The following is a 21,937-nucleotide window of genomic DNA, read 5'->3' as shown; positions in this document are numbered from 1 at the left end:
GATCGCTTGCAGCATTTTGATCGCACCGGACCGCAGGCATAATGTGCCTTGCGATCCCGTGCGGACGATCGCACAGGATCGCAAGGCACGACCCCTCCTGCCCCACAAAAAAGTAAGCCGGCCGCAATGCAAGGCAGTGTGTTCTGGCCAGAATCGGAACGCACTGCAACTGGTGTGAACGGGCCCTAAAAGTCACATTCACTATTTGATAAATTTGCCCCCATCTGTCACAGGTGAATATTTTGAGCACCCCCTGCAGTGAAATCGTTTATTTCAAGCCATCAACACCGTTTTGTTCCTCCGCTATATCAATATAACTGATTCCGCTAAAACAAACATGTTGCTCTGAATGGTGAAAATACAGATTAGCATTAAAGTGCCCCTAATAACCCACGGCAGGTCAGATAGGTGGACACATCGATCCGCTCACCCACAGGCTCTCTTGCCCCTTGGTTCTTAACTGGGGGATCGTGACCAAAAGTGAGTCACAACCCCATGTTCAGTGCATCGCTGCATTCCTTCCAAGGCACTAGGTGAGAGGCTCCTCAGCCTCCCCCATAGGCACAGCAATGTCAGTTTTCATGCCCAGCAGCCATTCAAAATATGCTGCCTGGTGCCGAGTGTCAGCTTGAGGTGGGGTGGGCTGGGGGTTTGGCCGTGAGGGAGCTCCATCTATCCCTACGTGCATTGCGTACAGCTCCCTCGTGTAACCGGAGTGACATCATATTCTGGTCCAGGCACCTCTACCGGGAGTGCAAAGGAGCTGTACAAGCAATGCATGTATGGATGAAGCGCCAGCACGGCAGCCCACATTGGACCCCTAAAAAATTTTGGGGAGTGTGTATGTGTGTGCGAGAAGATCTGTGAATGTTTTAATTGCAAACTACCACACAATCGCACCTACTGTTGGTTCTGGTGCGGGAGGTTCGTTGCATTGCAATTCATTTGAATGGCACCCCAAACACACCTCCCGCCCCTAGTTTGATCGATTGCACCGGAACATGCGGTACCGCAATGCCATGTGTTCCAGTGTAGTGCGACTTGGGTTTTGACTTAATGACCAAGGACAAATGTGGGTCCCGAGGATATACAACATGAGAACCACTGCTCTAGTCCACTAGTGGTTCCATTAGAAATGACATTTGGCTTTGCCGAGTATTCACTTTGATGACAATGGAGAAGCAAAGGGGGAGAAGTTGAGATGTATCCAGTGCTGCTTATCCTGGAGGATGATCGGTGATCAGGATGGAGCTTTTAATCTGACTGATCGACAGCAGCTGACAGCATTGGGAAAGACAAACTGACATGAGGTGGTCCTTCAGGCTGGCCAAGAAAGCCCTAATCTCACATCTATGAATAGTTTCAAGTGATTTTAAAGTCAAATTTTTTTTTCAGCTGTTTAAATTGCTTCCAATGGATGCTGCTCCTTGATGTTTAAAAGTTTCAGCTTCCTGCAGAAATCAGCTGGTCCCCTGAGCACTGGCTCTGATATTTCAGGGTACCTCCTTCTGCTTGCAGGGGCCTATAGAAAGCTGTGTGTGTCATCGCACAGGGGTGTGGGAATTTTTCAAACAACTACTGGTCCAAACACTAAAGTGGGGGCCTAATATCCCTGTCCCTCATTACAATCTACTTGTCCTAATACAAAAAATTATTTTAAAAGGAGAACTATGGGGTTAGGGCTTTTCCCCATAGTTCTCCTAAGGGTCACGGGAGGACACAAACTAGCGTTCTCCCGTCACCCAAAGCTCGGTATACCGCGAGCTACAGCTCGCGGTATACTGAGACGCCGCAGCCGGAGCGGATCCCGACATTACTGTCTGGATCCACCCAGCTGCGAGTGACAGCTGGCCTTGCCTATCTAGAGGCAGAGCCAGCTGTATCCGCCCCCTCCCCCGTCCGTTCTGCCAGTCAGCGCTGGAGGATCTGAGCGGGGGGGGGAATCCCTGCAGGGAGCCGTGAGCGACAGTCACGGCTCTCTGCAGGGACAGGATCGAGAAGTGAGCGAGCGCCGGTATGTGTTCGCTCACTTCCCGATCTATTGAGCCGACCTGTGACAATTTCATTGTCACAGGTCGGCTAGAACTATGAGGTTGAGTGATCTTCACTCGCCTCATAGTTCTCCTTTAACCAAAACTGTATTTCACCATTGGTCAGCACAAGTCAGTGAAGCTACATAAAACATGATAAGGTCACTGCTTCTTAAAACCCCTGGAGCCTGGGCGATCAGAGGCTGTGGGGCTGCTTTAGCATCCTGGCAGGACCGAAGATCAGGCTAGTACATTTTTTTTTTTTACCCCCCTAGGAAAAACGAGCACGAGTGCGGGAGTATCCCCTACTGAAAGGGTACGGTGATAAAATTCCTGGAGTGCTCCTTTAAACGCTCAAACTTTTTTCCAACAAGCTCCTTTAATAATACTTTCACTGGTATCAGAGGGGTAATACAAGCCTAAACCTCCTGTACAGAATCATTCTGGTCATGAAGGGGTTAAATGGTGTACACAGAGCAGGGTAAGGCAGGCACGTGTGTTTTCAGTTGCTTCTGGTATGTATCTGCATATCTAGCTAGAGAGCAGGAATCGGGAATTCCAGGAATGAGGTCCATCATGTGACACAGGAGTAATGATTTCCAGGAATGTCAGCTGTACGCCATTCGCTGTATACACTGTACAAGGACGGCTTTCCCTCTCCTCTACAGAGATCATTGGTTGAGGCACCGGGACAAGGACCGGGACAAGGACCGGGACAAGGACCGGGACTACCTAGCAGCACAGAATTCTGGACTGGAAAGCGCAAAATATTATCCATGTGGTGTAAAAACTCATAGATGCCCCGAGTACTGAAGGCACCTGCGAGCCAGAATTATTGAGACACAGTAAACCACAAACAACAAAGACAGGGCCACAACTACAGTTCACGGGGCCCCATAGCAAAAATGTGATGTGGGCCCCTCCTGAGTAATAATGCCAAGATCCCAAAGTCTCCTCATGTGCATCTGAAGTCGTATCTACACTGTAGGCTTTACAGGGGATCAGAGTTGACGGCTATTGCAACAACTCCAACGTGTCATGATATAGTACTGTGTCAAATGTTCTATGTATAATGCGCTTCAACAACCTAATGGGGCCCGTTCCACCCCCAGGCTCCATAGCAGCCGCCTGCGTCCTGAAGTGATGCAGTGGCTGCAACTATAGTAAAGAGAGGACTAGGAATTTGACAATGCCATATGTGTTGGATGCTGAAGATCCTTCGCTAGAAGTAGATCTTCAAGATGGCAAACACTAGCGGCTCAGGCGGCGGGTCAAGACGGAAAAGATTGACGGCTCAGGCGGCGCATGCCCCACTGTGTGCTGTGGCTCCTTCTGCCGGCTCCTACGCACATCTGTGCGGGCGCAGGTGTCCGTACTCGTAAGCAGACAGGATGGATCCTGTGTACGTCGGAGCAAGGGCACCCACGCGGATGTGCAGTTCGGGCGAGCATACGGCCGCACACTCCCATAGAGAAGAACAGGCTTCTGTGTGCAATCACACGCAGCTCCTGCCCTTCCCAGGAGCTGCCCGATACGGCCGTGCACGCCGCACGGATCTGTACCGACCGGCTCTTAGGCCTTAAAAAATAAAAAAAATGGCTATAGATACACGTTATTAGCTTATTGCCATCGTTAGCACCTTGGAGGTCTGTTCACGGTGCTGCATTAATGGCACAGTACCGAGTTATTAACGGCGCACGATTACGCACCGCACCTACCATGCGTTACAGTAAGGCAGATGCGTTGTGATTCATTTGAATGGCACTCAAACATACCTCTGGGATCAATGAGCTGCCATGCAGCACAATGCGTACTGCCGCAATACTGTGCATTGCAGTGGAAAAAAGGACTACATGCACTACTTTTCTGGCACCGCATATCGCAACGCGACTGCCATACTGTAACGCATGGAAAGTGTGCCGCACGATAGCATGCCATTAACATAACGCACCGGTGTGAATGGGCTCTGAGGGTAGGGACTGATGTGTGTGCACAATATGTAATGCGTTGTGTATATTGTCGGAGCTATATAGATTCCTGTGCACTAATGCAGATGCAATTCATTGCTATTAGCCGTCTTCATCTAGTGGACAAAGTGGGGTAGTGCAGGTCTCAAGGCATGGCTCCTCGCCATTAATCCTGATCCATAGGCAGTCCTTCTGATCATTATCCATTATCCTCACAGACAAACAACCGTAAGCTGACAGATATGTCTAATCTGTTTACATAAACAGCAGTGACATGACAATCACAGAAAGACTAAGAAGTCAGCTATAAATGTAAAATGCCATCGGTCAGGTCGGCTCAACACACAATCAATACTGCATAGGCTTGTTTACCTGTATTGTATATATCAAATATGTTCTTCAATTTAATCTTTTTAGCTCACACTAGGATGCTAAACAAACATAGTTGAAGCAAAATTCAGCTTGTAGCATTTTGACTTCAAAGGGCAACAATAAACGCACTAAAGGCTCATACAATGCACAAAAACATCACTCCTTGGCCCCCCCGCAGAACTCCTGTTCACCCCCAGTCAATGCTGTATCCTGTAGTGGTGGGGTGTTGGCAGGAGGAACCAGTGACAATGCCAGTGAGGTGACCGATACATCCGGAAGTGATGGTTTCCTAGTGGAGCTCCACAGAGGAAAAGTAAGTATTCCCTCTACGGAAGAGCTGTTTGGGATTTTGTTCTTGCAATGGCTGGGCTGCTTTAAGGTGCCACAATTCACTCTTAAGTGATGAGTTGCCATTATATACCATAGCCTTTTCAAATTTTTTCCAATATTTTATTTGTATTGATTTATATACTTTGATTAAATATTTTCATTTTGTTACTTTACTTTTAGGGGCTTCGGGGAAATATTAGGGATCTAAGCAGACCCCTGATATTTCCCTTTTAAAATAGAAAACACAGAGCCCACAATCTCTTTTTCTGCAGCCCCTGATAAATGAAGAGGAATCATCTAATCCTGAGGATGCCCCCTACTGTGTGCCATGGCTACTTCCGTCCCGTCCCCCCCATATGTCACTGCTGGAGATCCTTCAGCTCTTCAAGACGGCAAAGATTGGCGGCTCAGGCGGCGCGTGCCCCAGTGTGTGCTGTGGCTCCTTCTGCCGCCTCCTACGCACATCCTGGCGGGTGCAGTATACAAATATATATATATATTATATAAATAAAAAAATCTCTTTCAGCAGCCCCTGATAAATGAACAGGAATCCTCTAATCCTGAGTTTTCGTTTTCAATCATAACATGTGGACATAGTATGTTTACCACATCCACAATCATGACCTCTCCTGATGTCACTGGAGGCTGAGCGGGGCAGGAGGAGAGCTCAGTGTCCTGTGAAAGCGCTGACACCTGTCTCTGCCCGAACACAGCCGCTCTACTAGTCTGTCACAGGAGGCTGAGCGATGGGTGCGGGGGGAGAGCTCAGCCTTCTGCGACAGCACTGACAGCTCTCTCCGCCCACTCCGCCTTTCTCCTAGTCGTGCGGGGAGGAGAGCTCAGTCTCATTTGACAGCTGACTCCTCCCACGCACCGCTGGCCCGGCCTCCTGTGACAGCTGTCTCTGCCCCCACACCGCCACTCTCAGCGCTCTCCTCCCCGCACCGCTCAGCCTCCTGTGACAGTTTCTCTTCTTCCCGCTGGACGCTGCACCGTGTCAGAGGGGACACAGAGCAGCGCACCGGGGGGAAGAGAAAAAGCACGGACGCACCGCAACTTTCGGCCGAAAGATAGCACTTTCTTGCCAAAATTGCCATTTTTGGTCGATATGTTTAGACGGCCGAAGTTTCGGTGCATCCCTGACACACACACACACACACACACACACACACACACACACACTTTATAAACAGAAGGAATGCATGTGAATCTTTGCTGATACCAATTCCCAGGAGACCGCATGCACTGACAATGAGATTTTTCTATAGACAATAACTGAGGACAAGAAGCGACACGCTGAGGATATTTGTGCCCTGGAATCCTGAGCTCACCACTTACACGGATGTCTTCCATACAAAACTTACAAACTAATTATCATGCAAGGAAAGAACGTTTGTGGGATTGCCAAAAACAGCCTCTCAGATGATATTTTGTAACCTGTTCTAGGAGCCAAATATCTGTTTGAGCAATCGGGCCGGTATTGTACACCTCATAGAACTCCAGCCCAACCCAAGTCACATTGTCTTTTTTCTACCTACTGTCATTTGTTATGATCACCTTAAGGGAGAACTATGAGGCGAGTCATTTCCATTCCATTCATAGTTAGAGCCGACGTCGGCTGTACTGGTCAGGAAGTGAGCAAACACATGCCTTTGCTCACTCACTTTCTGATCACCTCCCTGTAGAGAGCCGTGACTGTCAGTCACAGCTCCCTGCAGGGATTCCCTCCCTCCCCGCTCTGATCCTCCAGCGCTGACTGGAGGAAGGGACGGGGGAGAGGGCAGGCATAGCCAGCCTGGCTCTGTCTCTGGATAGGTAGAGCCTGCTGTCCATCAGCCAGTGGGTTGGATCTTGACAGGATTGTTGGGATAGCCTTCTATATACTGAGCTTTGGGTCACGGGAGGAGGTTAGTATATGTCCTCCTGTGACCCTAAAGAGAACAATGGGATGAAAAGGTTACCCCATAGTTCTCTTTTAAGGCCTCATTATCACCTTAAGGCTAATATGCTCCCTATGTGATAGCACATTGGAGATGACAGGTTCTCTTTAAAAGGTAAAAATTAGAGGTCTACTAGACCCCTAATGTCAGCTTTGCCCATCAATGAAGCCGATCAAGCAGGGATCGTGTTTGATCAGCTCCTGCATGACTTCTCTAGCTGGGAAATGACAGCCGAGAAGCTGGAAGTGATACAATCAGCATCGCTTCCGGCTTCATTCAGCGTTGAGGGGGGATCAGCAAACGGACAATGACTGGTTTTGCACCCTGCTTCCCACCAAAACACTCGAGATGCTGGTTCTGGGCCCGGCAAGCAATAAGAGGGGTGTCAGGTGGAGTGGGGGCTCTATTTCCCAGCCCCCGGAAGAAATCTGATGGCTGAAAATCACTTCCAGCGTAAAGCTAGCAATGCTATAGGCGCCGGGAGTCCTGCTGCCGGTATGGCCTACATTACTGGCAGTGAAAGGGTTAAGGCTAAACTCTAGTCGGCCATAAGCAATTAGTAGAATCTGAGGCTTGATGTGCCAGCTTGTTTCGGGTCAGCCACTTGGAGAGAGCTGAAACCAGGAACAGTCAACAGCCAGTCAACCAGCATTAGAAGGAGGAGGTCAGCAATGGCAGTGACCATACCTCTTATTACAAGTATCCATTCACGAAGGGCAGGTTCCCACCACAACGCATGGCAATGCATATCATATAGCACACTGCTTTGTGGGATGAATGGGCCCTGTGATGCGTCGGTAAAACGTATTGCAGTGCTTGCATTGTTTTTCTTTTAATCTATATTTAAATAGATGCGTTCCAGCACGTTGTTATACGCTGCACTGCAATACAATGATGCCCGCAAGGTGCATTGGGATGAATGGGCCCTATGGCAAGCAAGGCTTTATGCCTTGTCTTTGGGCAACGCAGCCCTAAATCTTGGAAGAAACCTTACTAACCATTTAGGTGAGCAAGTTAGTACATAGCGTTCCTCAACTTCTACTTATGTCCATTTAAAGTGGAAGTCCAGGATTCTGATAAACACTTGCATTGGGAACACCCCCACACAGTGGCGGGTTCAGAATACTGACGCGCGTGCGCGATGACGTCATCGTGCACGCGCGTGGTGACGTCACGCGCATGCGGAGTGACGTCTCGGTTACCGCTCCGGGTGTCACACAGCCTCGGGAAGCCCCTGTCCCCGCACCACAAGCGAGTGAAAATAAAGAGGAAATAGTTACCTGATCCACGCTCCCATCTGGCTACAACACAGGCCCCCGCAGCCTCTTCTCTCCCAGGCTCTGGCGGGTCTATGGACCCGTGACGTCATCACATCTCTACAGGTCTATTAGACGGTAAGAGACCGTGAGACATATCTCAGCCGGAACAGAGAAGGAGAGGGGTGAGCGGTCACTGCTGCGGGACCGAATGAACATATCTTCTTTATTTTCACCCCTAGAGAAAAACGAGCAGATAACCCTTCCAGTGCTGGGGTAGTCCCACTGCAAAGGTTAACTTCTTAAAATCCTGGAGCTCTTCTTTAACCACTTCCGGGCCGCAATACGTCTATAGACGGCGGCCCGCAGCAGTGGTTAAAACAAGAACATGGCTGCTGCAGCAGCCGTGTTCTTGGTGTCGTTTTTAACAGCAGATGATTTCTGTTAATATACAAGCGATCCGGCGGCTATACAGCCGCCGGATCGTTTGTACAGTGCGGCGCCCTCCCTCACAGGCCGCGGTTGCCTTCTTCGGGCACCGCTGTCCCATGCGGCGCCCGAGAGAGAGGGTAAGCGGCTTCCACCTGCTGATCTCTCCTCCGATCACTGTCACTTTTTCCATTCAGCGGCTCTTAGGCCCCATTCACACTGAGCGGACTTCCGCACAATTTCAGTCGCGATATCGCGAGAAGGCGCCGGCCAATGATTTTCAATGGAGCTGTTCTGTTGAACAGCTCCATGTCGCCGTCGCATGTGCGGGACCCTTTTTCCCGCGGATGTCGCACGCTTTTTCTTCTTTTTTTGCATGCAGCCCAATGGTGAAGGTCGCTGGAACGTCGCCGCGCGGATCCGCTTGTAAGGTATGTCGCTTAGTGTAAATGGGGCCTTAGAGCCAGGAGAAGAAGTTGGGGAAGCAGATCTCTGCTACCTCAACTTCTTTGGGGTCCCTAGGTGGCATTAGGGGGGTCTGAAAGACAGCGGATGTCTCCATAAAGAGGACCTGTCACACCCCATCTGCTATTACATAGGGAGCTTGTTATCCCACTATGTGATAGCAATAAGGTTAGTGTAAAAAAAAAAAGTGTTTAAAAATTATAGTAACATATGTAAGTAAAATAAAAAAATGCCCCCCAATTTTTAAGTCCCCCGCCCCCCACATACACATGCGTCAGTGCGCCTACGTGCAAAAACAACAATTGCGCTACACATGTTACATATTGTGGGCGAACGTCGGAGTGAGAAAAATAATTCTAGCGCCGTCGATTACTGTTAACACTAAACTCGGTAAAAGCGTTTAAAGTGTTCCCTATGGGAAATTTCAAGTATTGACTTTTTTGCGGCTTCAAGGGTGAACGCAATTTTAAGGCTTGACATGTTTGGTATCTATTTACCCGACGTGACCCCGTCTTTCATATTTTCCCGAAAAATTAGGTATTATATTCTGTTTCTGTGCACTAAATTTTTATTTCGCTTATTTTATCCTAAAATATTGGTTTGATAAACAATTGCGCAAAAACCGTGCGACATAAAAAATAGCAACTAGCATTTTTTTATTCTGCAGGGCCTCTGCTTTCAGAACATATATCATTGTTTGGGGGTTTGAAGCTGTTTTCTAGTCAAAAATTAATATTTTATCATGTGTGTGCAAATGTAAGAAAATGCTCTGGACAGCAAGTGGTTAATGGCAATACAATTATTGTATAACTATGCTATGAGTATCATCACCTCATATATTGTCGCGTTCCAACACCTACAGGATCCATGCATTTGCATAAGCTGCTTTCGTTATCTGTACTTCAGAGGAGAACCAGTTACCAGCCATCCCGGCTGCCTCACCAATAATGACACACGGTAGCTTGTATATATGGACCAGCCGGATGTAGGGCTGAGCAGGATACGGTAGTGATTTGTCACCGCACTATGCATACATTCTGCACATGTACACACGGGAGGCCAGGCATACCTGATAAACAAGCAGAGATTTACTGATAACAATAATACATCCATGGAACTCGTCATTGCTCAACTCAGATAATTTTAGCTGGCTCTATAAAAGGTGACCGCAAATGGCCGGTTATTGATGGTTGGGTCGTCTAAGGATAGCGTAGAGGGTAATAATCAACACCAACATACACTATATTGCCAAAAGTATTGGGACGCCGGCCTTTACACGCACATGAACTTTAATGGAATCCCAGTCTTAGTCTGTAAGGTTCAATATTGAGTTGGCTCCGCCCTTTGTCGCTATAAGAGCTTCAACTCTTCTGGGAAGGCGCCCACAAGGTTTAGGAGTGTCTATGGGAATGTTGGACCATTTGTCAGGTACTGCAAATGACAGCTGGGCGGAGCCAGCCGTGATCTCACAGCTCCTTTTGCCCAGTTATGACGACAGATCAGTGTCCCCAAATGACCTGGGGACGCTGATCTGTCATTAAACAATAACAACTGGGTGGAGTCGGCCGTGATGTCACAGCCGGCTCTGCCTAGTTGTTATTCATTGGCCGGGACCTGCTAGAAGACTCTGGCAGGTGCCGGCCAATAGGAAACAGTTGGGCGGAGCTAGCTGTCACCGCTAGCTCCGCCCAATGGTTTTTCTTTTGTCGGCATCTGTCAGATGCTTCATTATGTGGCGGGAGTTTGCCGTGTGCAGTCGGGCGTACATCTTTTTTTTTTCTTAATTTTCTTTAAAATGTTTTTATTTATTTTTTTAATTTTCAGTTTTGTTTTACATTTTTAAAATAATTTTTCAACTTTTTTTTTTTTCTATTCTGCTCGCTACCACGGAGGTGCCGAGTAGAATAGCCGAGCTGAATGCTGCTCGGCGGTATTTGGCTATTCATTTACTGCCGTTCAGCCCCTATGAGAATAGGCGCGCACGGCAGCGAGTGAGCTGCCGAATCTTCGGCAAGATGTTGGATCGCCCGAGTCGAACTCCTTCTGCACTTCGGCTCAGCCGATGTATGGCTGATTTTAGCCAATGAAATCAGCAGTACAAGGCTGAAGTGAATAGCCGAAGGGCGTTCAGCTGAATTCACCTCGGCTCGGTTGTTGACTCGGCTGCCTTCGGGAGCTAAGTGAATAACCCCCGCGGTAATGTATGCTGACTGATGTCCATGTTCACTTCCTCTTACAGTTTCACAGAAGGCAAACACTGTGTTAGTTTGTCACCTGTAAGCAAGCTGCCATCTTCCACTCTTAGGAAACTACAAGTCCCAGGATAATTTCCAAGCCCAAGGCAATGAGATATCACTGGGTCTCGTATTTCTTTAGACTGCACCATATGTATTCTGTACATAAAAGATGCCCCATAAGATGCCAGTGTGCCACAAGACCCCCAGATATACATTCTGTACATAAACAATGCCCCCATAAGATGCCAGTGTGCCAAACATCCCCAGATATACATTCTGTGCATAAAAGATGCCCCCATAAGATGCCAGCGTGCCACCGGTCCCCAGATATACATTCTGTACATAAACAATGCCCCCATAAGATGCCAGTGTGCACAGGTCTCCAGATATGTATTCTGTACATAAAAGATGCCCCCATAAAATGCCAGTGTGCCAAACATCCCCAGATATACATCCTGTGCATAAAAGATGCCCCCATAAGATGCCAGCGTGCCACCAGTCCCCAGATATGTATTCTGTACATAAAAGATGCCCCCATAAGATGCCAGTGTGCCACAGGTCTCCAGATATGTATTCTGTACATAAAAGATGCCCAGATATACATTCTGTACATAAACAATGCCCCCATAAGATGCCAGTGTGCCATAGGTGCCCAGATATGTATTCTGTACATAAATGATGCCCCCATAAGATGCCAGTGTGCCACAGGTCCCCAGATATACATTCTGCGCATAAAAGATGCCCCCATAAGATGCCAGTGTGCCCAGGTCCCCAGATATAGATTCTGTACATAAAAGATGCCCCCATAAGATGCCCAGATATACATTCTGTACATAAACAATGCCCCCATAAGTTGACAGTGTGCCACAGGTCCCCAGATATGCACTAAATAAAGCGGTATCCATATACCTTGCTGCACTCCTTACCGAATATCCAAAAAGTAACGGGTGCTCTTAATGACTGCGGATGGCGCCGCTCACAACAGAACTCCAGTACAGATGTCACCAGCACCAAGATTCCATGTTAGTGGAATTAGGGATGCACCAATACCGTTTTTTTCAGGTATAGAGTGAGAGTACCAATTTTTTTTTCGGTACTCGGTGTCGGTGAGTTGTGCCCCGAATATCAGGAAGTCAGATCATAACCCGTCGCCTGGCTTCCTGTGAAGCCGGTGTTCCAGCAATAAAATCCTAGGGCTGAGCATTACTGACCTCTCTGCCCAGCCACTGGGCCTGTCACATAAACAGGCGCAGTGACAGAGCATTTATACGGTGAGTGGGTGGAGCCTAATGGGGAATTCAGAGAACTTAGTTCCCCATCAGGTGCGTTCTGCTGCCGCAATAACCGATAGCAGTGGCAGGTGCCATAGCCAATATCAGGCTGGCTATGGCTCCCACCCACCTGCCTGATGTCAATCTGCAGCAGAGCGGACCTGATGGGGGAATTCAGAGAACGGAGTTCCCCATCAAACTCAACGTCACTGACAGTGGTTGTCACTGGTTAAAGCCGACAGCATCCTTAATGTCCAGTGACGTTGACAGTGGGCGGAGCTTTATGAGGGAATTTGGAAAACTGAGTTCCCCATCGGATCCACTCTGCAGCTGATTGACAGCTGGTAGTGGGCAGATGCCATAGCCAATAGCAGGCTGGCTATTGCAACTGTCCACTGCTTGCTGTCAATCTGCAGCAAGCAGAGCGGACCTGATAGGGAATTCAGAGAATGGAGTTCCCCATCAGGCTCCACCCACTCAACTTCACTGACAGTGGTCGTCACTGGTTGTAAAGGACACTGTTGGCTAAAGCTAAAAATAGGGATGCACAGATACTTTTCTAGTACCAGTGCCGATACTTGGCATTTCCATGAGAACTACCAGGGTTGCAGAGGTTGCAGCTGGGGCCTGGCTCTGGCGCTCCACCACTGTCCTGAAATCATTAGTCTGTATTGTTTTAGAAAAACTGCCACATGACAATAAACAAAAATGTATCAGTACTTGTATCTGTAAGTGCTTGGGCAAGTATCAGTACTCGTACTCGCAAAACTGGTATCTGTGCATCCCTTTATTTATATTTATAAAAACAAAATCGTACATGACACTGTTGGCTAAAGCTAAAAATAGGGATGCACAGATACTTTTCTAGTACCAGTGCCGATACTTGGCATTTCCATGAGAACTACCAGGGTTGCAGAGGTTGCAGCTGGGGCCTGGCTCTGGCGCTCCACCACTGTCCTGAAATCATTAGTCTGTATTGTTTTAGAAAAACTGCCACATGACAATAAACAAAAATGTATCAGTACTTGTATCTGTAAGTGCTTGGGCAAGTATCAGTACTCGTACTCGCAAAACTGGTATCTGTGCATCCCTTTATTTATATTTATAAAAACAAAATCGTACATTATAACAGAGATGTACAAATCCCAGGAGCTCCGTGTGCTCATTACAAATGACAGCTGCCTGCTAACTTTTGAATTTTTCTCTAGTCTAGTCTTGGAGTTCAAAAGTATCTGTACATGTACCGAGTACTGTACTTGGTATCTGTGCAACCCTAGCTAAAAGCATACTTAAGGACCAGTGATGTTAGCAGTGGGCGGAGCCTGATGAGGGAATTCAGAAAACGGAGTTGCCCATCAGCTTCTCTGCTGCCGATTGACAGCAGGCAGTGGGCCATAGCCACAACCACATGCTAAGTGGACTCATATAATTGCCCAGTTTGTATGCCAGGGGTGGGCAACCTTAGCACTCCAACTCTTGCGGAATTACAAGTCCCATGATGCACTAAAAAGACTCTGACAGCCACAGGTATGACTCCCAAAAGCTGAAGCATGGAGTGCTGAGGTTGCCTAAGCCTGATGTATGCGGTCATGGTACATAGAGTGCTACACTCCAGCCGCCCTTATTCACCCTTATCAATGAGGTCTAAAGGAGGTTCACACTAACACGCACAGTCTGAATGGCACCTTCATGACAGTGTTAAAAACAATTCCCCACGGGCTATAGCACACCCTAATGCAAAGCTGTGAATAATGTGCACACACTTGCTGTAAAGTGTCACTTTACAGCAAGTGATATGATCAGATCATACATGGCCTCCAGCAATGGGACTGCTGCTGTACGGGTCATCAGAAGGGACACTTATCGCACAGGGAGACCCCCCAACACCTCACACAATCTCTATACAGGATGAATCAGACATTCCTATACTATGGAGGGTTGGTCACTTTCCTACAAAGTGCAGATCTGTCATGGAGCCTATGACAGCTCCCACATCTTCTTCACAAGTCTCTCAAAGGTTCATCCATCTATCTATCCATAGACAGCATGTGCACATCACACAATCAGATCGTACACAAACTACACATCTGCCTATTGCTTCTCATCCTTACCCCTGCCCAAAGCACCCCCTATCAAGTCTGTGTACTGTACTCGCTGGGTGTCTTGTAGGGTCATTGTCATAAAACACACTCAGGCCCCTCCCGGCCTCCCCCCGTCACCACTGACAACGATCAGCTTGTCACAATAAACACCCACCTGCATATTGCTCGGCAGCGGTTGCTTTCTCCTCCTCCCCACCCGGCGCCATGTTGCCGAGCCGTCATTGACCATCTGACAGCAGGACACGCCCCGCCGGTCGGTCCAACCAGAGAGGGAGCGAGGGAGGTGCCTACGGGATAGTAATAACCTGAGGCGCTCTCAGGCCGGTGTTCGGCTGTCATACTGCCACCTGCTGGCAGAGCTAGAGTATAGCACCCAGCATTTCTAGAGCTGGCTATCCAATGTTAAATTGAAAGAAAATGAGTAAAAACGAAGAAAAAGAATTAAAAAACAAAAAACAAACATTTACACTTTTAATCATTGTATTTTATTTATTGTTGAGTTGTTCACCTCTAGAACATGTTAAGGGCCTATTTCCACCAGGCGGCACAGTCTTAACGCATAGGCAAGGCAATTTGCCTTATATCCTCTCGTCTCCATGCCATTATAGAGATGTGCCCTTTCACAGGCAGGTTCACCGCATCCCCCAACCGTGTTATTTAAAGGAGAATTATGAGGTGAGTGATTTTCACTCAGCCTCATAGTTCGAGACGACGTGTGACAATGAAACTGCCACAGGTCGGCTCAGTAGATCGGGAAGTGAGGGAACACATACCGTCGCTCGCTCACTTCTTGATCTATCCGTGCAGAGAGCCGTGACTGTCACTCACGGCTCCCTGCAGGGATCCCCTCCCTCCCCTGTCCGATCCTCCAGCGCTGACTGGCGGAACGGACGGGGGAGGGGGGCACAGCTGGCTATGCCTCTAGGTAGGTAGAGCCAGCTGTCAATCCCGCAGCTGGGTGGATCTTGACAGCATCTCGGCATCTCAGTATACCGCGAGCTGTAGCTTGCGGTATACTGAGCTTTGGGTGACGGGAGAACGCTAGTTTGTGTCCTCCCATGACCCTTAGGGGAACTATGGGGAAAAGCCCTGACCCCATAGTTCTCCTTTAAAGGAATTTTGCATTTCTCATGTTGCCCTTTAAGAACTAATAAAGGAGATCTATGGGGTTAGGGCTTTTCCCCATAGTTCTCCTTAAGGTAACGGGAGGACACAAACTAGCGTCCTCCCGTCACCCTAAGCTCAGTATACCACGAGGTACTGCTCGCGGTATACTGAGACGCCGCAGCTGAAGCGGATTCCGACAATTATATCTGGATCCGCCCAGCTGCGTGAGTGACAGTTGGCTCTGCCTATCTAGAGGCAGGGCCAGCTGTACCAGGCCCCTTCCCCGTCCGTACCGCCAGTCAGCGCTGGCAGATCGGAGTGGGGAGGGGGGAATCCAGCCCCTCCCCTGTCACGGCAGAGAGCCGTGACAGGAACGAAAAGTGAGCGAACGCCAGTATGTGTTCGCTCACTTCCCGATCTACTGAGCCGACCTGTGACAGTCTCATTGTCACAGATCGGCTAGAACTATGAGGATGAGTGAAAAGCACTCAACTCATAGTTCTCCTTTAAATCACTGCTCCTTGCCAAATGGCATTTTTTGGGAATTGGTAAATGTCCCCGGGCCAATGCCCAACTCCCCTTGCCCTTTGTATGACAATCCCTTGCCTATTAGCCTTGAAAATGGTCAGAATTGTCAGTTAAAGTATCGCAGCGCTGAATACTGAAAAATGGCCTGGATGGGAAGGGGGTTTAACACCGCGGATGTCAACTGGTTAAGATTCACCTCCCATTCACTTCAATGGAGTTTAGATTAGCAGTCTGAACTTCCCCAGACCCGAACCCACACCCGGCACACTAACCGAAAAGTTCTAATCAGCAAGAAAGGAAATGACGGTACCAACTGCCAGCAAGAGAGAGAAAGAAGGAAAAAGAAAGGTGACTGATACAAGAACATATCAGCAGCCTCTGATGTCCATTATATGGGTGGCAGTGGGGTAGCTGATGGAATAATATTCCGATGCATGTATATCATTTTTGTAATGATCGTCTTTTCTGGGGGCATTGCCCCTTTAACGTCATGCTCTTCCTGTATGTCATGTGACTTGGCTACATTTGCCTGTAGCCCCCCACTAGCCGGTCAGCTATTGTTTACATTCCTTATGATGTCGCTGCATTTGACTCCTGGGTGCGTTTAATGATCTCCATATCTACTATGGATTTTCTTTTGCGATTGGCTATTGCTTTAGTTGTTCTACTAGCAACAACTGTTCAATCTTCTTATGCAAGATCAGGTAAGTTATTATTATCTATTAGCAGATTATGCACACAGCAAGGACACTGACATCTTACATATTTGCCTATAACTTTTAATGGCCAGCCTTGTAAACATGTAGCCACACAGCAGAGGGTCTGTTTATGATTCTTTCACCCAGCCATATGCTGGGCGAATGCCGTTCACACGCTATTCCCATCACTAGATGGAGCCAGGGGGGCAAAGGAATTTCCTCCTGAGCTCATTGGCGCCCTCTAGTGGCAGGAATGACATGTGAATGGCCTTCACCCAGCATATGGCTGACGCAGATTTATATTTATAGGAATAGTATTTATAGGAATTGTATTTATGGGAATTTCCTGTGCTCCTCGGCTCTATCTAGTGGCCCCCTTTCTCTAGCCTATGGACATCCCGCCAAAGGATAGGTGACCAAAATTGAACTGCATACTCCACATGTGGCCTAACCATTGTTTTGTAAAGTGGTAAAGTTATGTTTCTATCCCTTGAATAAATCCCTCTTTTAATACACATTGGTATTCTGCTGGCTTTGTTGGCTGCAGCCTGGCATTGCCTGCTATTGCCGAGTCTGTGATCTACAAGTCCGTCTCTGATCTCCCCAGGTGAACCCCTCCAATGGTGTTTCCACATACATGTTCTTAGCTCCCAAGTGCAACTTTACATTTTTCTAGATTAAAACTCGTCTTTCACTGCGCTGCCCACTCTTTTACTTTATCAAGGTCTTGCCGCAGCGATACTATGGGGGGGATTTATCAAAACTGGAGCAGACAAAATCTGGAGCAGTTGCCCATGGCAACCAATCAGCTGCTCTCTCCAGTATGTCCAGTTAAGATTTGAAAATGAAAGAGAGAAGCTGATTGGTTGCCATGCACAGCTGCTCCAGACGTTGTCTGCTCCAGATTTGATAAATCCCCCTCTATGTCTTGCTGTGAACTTAATGCCATACATCATTTTGTATCATCAGCAAATGCTGACAGCAAGCTATTTATTCCCATTTATAAATAGTAGAGGTGCACCGAAATTGAAATTAAAAGAAACCGAAATAAAAAAAAATTGTCAGGCCGAAACCAAAAATGTTTTTTTTTATTTTAATTTGTTCAAATTTTTTAAATATTTTATTTTTAATACTTAGATCACTTCCCATTCATTCATAATTGAGGACACAGCAACCATACTCTGTCCTCAATTATCTACAAACACTCAGCGATCACTTGTACCCGCTCTCCTCTCTGACACGATGTCACAGGAGGCTGAGCGAGTGGAGCAGGGAGGAGCGCTCAGCCTCCTGCGACAGCGGGGGCTGTTTCCGCCCACACACCACTGTGCCATACTGTGACAGGAGGCTGAGCGGTGTGGGAGGAGAGACGCCGGCCACTCACAGCGCTCTCCTCCTGCAGCGCTCGGCCGCCTGTGACACTTTCTCTCCTCCCCTCTGGGACACAGAGCAGCGCCCAGCGGGAAGGAAAGAAAGCAGGGATGGGCTGATGTATCGGCAGGAAAATGGCACTTTCGGCATTTAGCCAAAAGTGCCATTTTCGGCCGATATGTTTCTGCGGCCGATATATCGGTGCATCCCTAATAAATAGGATGAACAGAATGGGCACCAGGACTGACCCCTGTAGCACGCCACTCATTATCTTGATCCAATTTGAGAAGAAGCCATTGATCCCTACCCCTCTGGATGCGGTCCTGCAACCAGTTTTCCACCCATGCGCATACAATTGCTTTAATGCCAATAGACCTTAGTTTGTAGATGAACCATTTGTGGGGTACTGCATCCCATTGATTCTTTTTATGTTTGTTTGTTTTTTTTGCACAGATTTTAGATTATAAGTTAAGAAGATAAGAGAGTTTTTTGGCAGCAAAAAAGCTGAGCCTAAAGAGGGACCGTGAAATGGAGGGTTTGGACCACATTCCATTATTAAACCTGCTAAGGCCCCAAGTACAGAATATGGGCTTCATTGATAGAAGTTCCTCTGGGTGGATTCTGTTTGCACAACAACAGCGCCCCTAGATGGAATGAAATGGAAGTTCCTATACTCATAAGAGCCATTGAGGGACACTAGTGCAGTGCGAGCAGCATCCGCCCAGCCATACACGGGGCAGGACTTTAATAAATGACGCTCTATGTGTGAAGGCATATTTTTATGTGTTGTGTGTTTCTATGTACAAATATTCCACGCAAGACAACATTAACAAATCTCGATTCTTTTTTCTGCATAGTAAATGTTTTTTTTTTATATAGTAAAAGAGAAAACCATTCCAAAATCAAAACCAAAACCAGCCCCAGAGCTCAACAAAGGTTCGTGTTAATACATTCTTTTCTGTTTATGTCTCTGATGATGAGGTTTTTTTTTCTCACACTTCCTGTCTTGGTGACCAATGACTTTTTTTTTCTTAGTTGTGGATAGAATGGTGAAAGGTTAGTGTTCTGCTTTCCCAGTCTATTGCACACAAAAGTACAAACACACACGTGTGCAGGGCCGGATTTCCCACAAGGTCAACCAAGGCCCGGCCTCGGGGCAGCAGGGAGTAGAGGGGCAGCAGGGTTGTGGAATTTCTATCTCCCGATGCCTGGGACATGTAGTTCTGGGCACCGGGTGGGTGATTTGCGCATCTATGTGGGGGAGGGGGACTTTAAAATAATTTTGTGGGGGGTTTTTTTGTTTTGTGTGTGTACATTTTTATTTATTTTGTGAGCACATTTTTTTAAAAAACTTTTTTTACACTTAACTTATTGTTATCACATAGGGTGACAACCCTATGTAATAACAAATTACAGTGACAGGTGCCCCATTATGGAGACATCAGGGGTCTCTAAGACCCCTAATGTCACCTAGGGACCCACAGAGAAGCTGACAAAGCACAGATCAGCTTCATCAGCTTTTCTGTACCGGAGAGTGACAGAGGAATGCGGAAGTGATGTAATATACATCACTTCCTGCATTCAGAGACCGGGAGAAGAACGGAGGGAGATCGTGTACTGATCTCCCTCCGTTCTCAGTGCACAGAGCCACATCGCCCTTGATGGAAGGACGCCCGGGATTGAGGGGACGGCGGCGGTGACAGCGCCGGCGACGAGAGATAAGGAGGGGGGGGGCGCACCCTCACTTGCATCATACAAGCGTTCAGGCGTCTTTACAGGCGTTTAAAATCCAGGCGGGCACGAAGGACGTCTAAAAACGCCCACCCGCATCCAGGAGACTCCCCTCCGGCCGTCTTTCAATGTTCGGCGGACAGGAGGTGGTTAAAGACATATCACAAAGCATGTGTAACACGACAGTTAGCACTCTCCCAGTTTTTTTCTGCTGTTCGGTGCTCTTTTAGGGAGAATTACCCTCACATTCTATCCTGCTGATAATAGTTTTACTGGACAGGAAGTGAGTGTAACTTTCCTACAGTGACACAGAGCTAAATATGATTTACTTTAGTATACTTCAGGAAACCTACAATACCTGTCTAGTTTTATTTTGGTCTGTGTCCCTTTTGCAGACTTTCACTCACTTCCTGTTTGATGAAACTATTGTCAACAGGACAGGAAGTGAGAGTAAATCCCTCCAACACAGTGCAGATAGCAGGAAAAAAACAACAGGAGTTCTTTCCCTTCCTCAGTCTATCCAAAGCTAGAAATAATGTTTTCCGGTGACATTCACTTTAAATAAAGCAATAGAAAGGTGCTTGTTAAACAGATCAATAATACAGCACACACACTTCATAAAAGACCGATTATTTGATGGAAAAGAAAAGGGAGAATAAGATTTGATAACTTTATACAGTAAATGCAATCTCAGTCTTCGAACACCATTCATATCTATCAATTTCTAAACTGGATTTGGATGTTCTGTTGGAAATAATAATTTGCTTCAGGATATTTCAATGTAAACATATTTATTTATTATTGTTTTCCTTTTTCTTTTTTGTTTTAGCTGAGATTAAGAAGGCCATTAAGGTGATGGAAGATAGAATTACAGGGGAAATCACCACTGATATGTTAGTTATAGGAGCCTTGGTAGCTACTGTACTGGTTCTCATGATCTGCGTTGCACTTTTGTTCTTCCGTCACTTGGTAAGTATTATCAACCTTCTGATTTTATTACTGGGATGCAGTCTGGCTGCAGACACTATGATAAATATGAACATTTGTTTTATTTGTTCACTTTCTATCTGCTGGAGCATATGGTTAAAACTAGGAGGTGCACCTAAATGGAAATTTCAAAAACGAAACCGAAATAAAAACAATTGTCAGGCCGAAACCGAAAAAAAAAACGTATTTTCATTTTTTTCACATTTTTTTAAATATTTTATTTTTATTTCTTTTTTATAAACTTTTTATTTTTTTATATTTATTTGTATTTATTAATTCATTTTGTATTAAATATTTTTATTTTTTACTTTACTTTTAGGGGCTTTGCGGAAATATTAGGGGTCTAAACCGACCCCTGATATTTCCCTTTTGAAATAGAAAGTCCTCAATCTCTTTTTCTGTATCCCCTGTTATCAATGAACAGGAATCATCTATACTGAGTGCTCCTGTTCATTCATAACATGAGGACATAAAGTGTTTACTATAACTACAACTATAAATGAACAGGAAGTGATGTAGATCACTTACCAGTCATTCATAATTGAGGATATAGTACACATGCTCTGTCCTCAATTATTTACAAACACTCGGTGATCACTGATCGCTGAGTGTTTGCATTGGCTCTCCTCTCTGACAGCTGTCACAGGAGGCTGAGCGAGTGGTGCAGGCAGGAGAGCTCAGCCTCCTGTGACAGCGCGGGCTGTCTCCGCCCACATACCGCTCTGCCGGACTGTGACAGGAGGCTGAGCGGTGTGGAAACAGAGACGCCGGCCGCTCACAGCCCTCTCCTCCTGCGTCGCACGGCAGCCTGTGACACTTTCTCTCCTACCCTCTGGGACACAGGGCGGCGCCCAGCGGGGAGGAAAGAAAGCAGGGATGCGCCGATGTATCGGCAGGAAAATTGCACTTTTGGCATTTAGCCAAAACTGCAATTTTCGTCCGATATGTATCGGGGCTGATATTTCGGTGTATCCCTAGTTAAAACACAGTCTGCTTGCTGCACGCTGGAGAGCCAGACCTCTGCTCGGCACAGAGCCCACTGGTTTGGGTCTCCAGTGGTCAGATCCCCCCCCCCCCCCCCCCCCCCCCCCCCCTCCACCCACCAACACCCGCCGA

The 21,937-nt window shown here is 47.2% G+C and overlaps 1 protein-coding gene across 2 annotated transcripts in view; it reads right to left on the bottom strand.

Moving 5' to 3' along the window:
• Positions 1 to 14,611, bottom strand: part of LIPE (lipase E, hormone sensitive type) — a 60,179-nt gene extending 45,568 nt beyond the window's left edge. For both annotated transcript variants that reach the window (XM_018571184.1, XM_018571185.1), the window contains exon 1: positions 14,554 to 14,611. In XM_018571184.1, the coding sequence (XP_018426686.1) occupies positions 14,554 to 14,605 (52 nt within the window). In that variant the 5' untranslated portion in view covers positions 14,606 to 14,611. The remainder of the gene's footprint in view (positions 1 to 14,553) is intronic.
• Between the last annotated feature and the right edge of the window lie 7,326 nt (positions 14,612 to 21,937).

The sequence above is a fragment of the Nanorana parkeri genome, unplaced genomic scaffold, assembly GCF_000935625.1.
Source record: "Nanorana parkeri isolate BGI_ZX_2015 unplaced genomic scaffold, ASM93562v1 scaffold1695, whole genome shotgun sequence".
Taxonomy (NCBI): domain Eukaryota; kingdom Metazoa; phylum Chordata; class Amphibia; order Anura; family Dicroglossidae; genus Nanorana; species Nanorana parkeri.
Note: the sequence above shows the minus strand (reverse complement) of the source record. Positions and strands in the feature narration are given on the sequence as shown.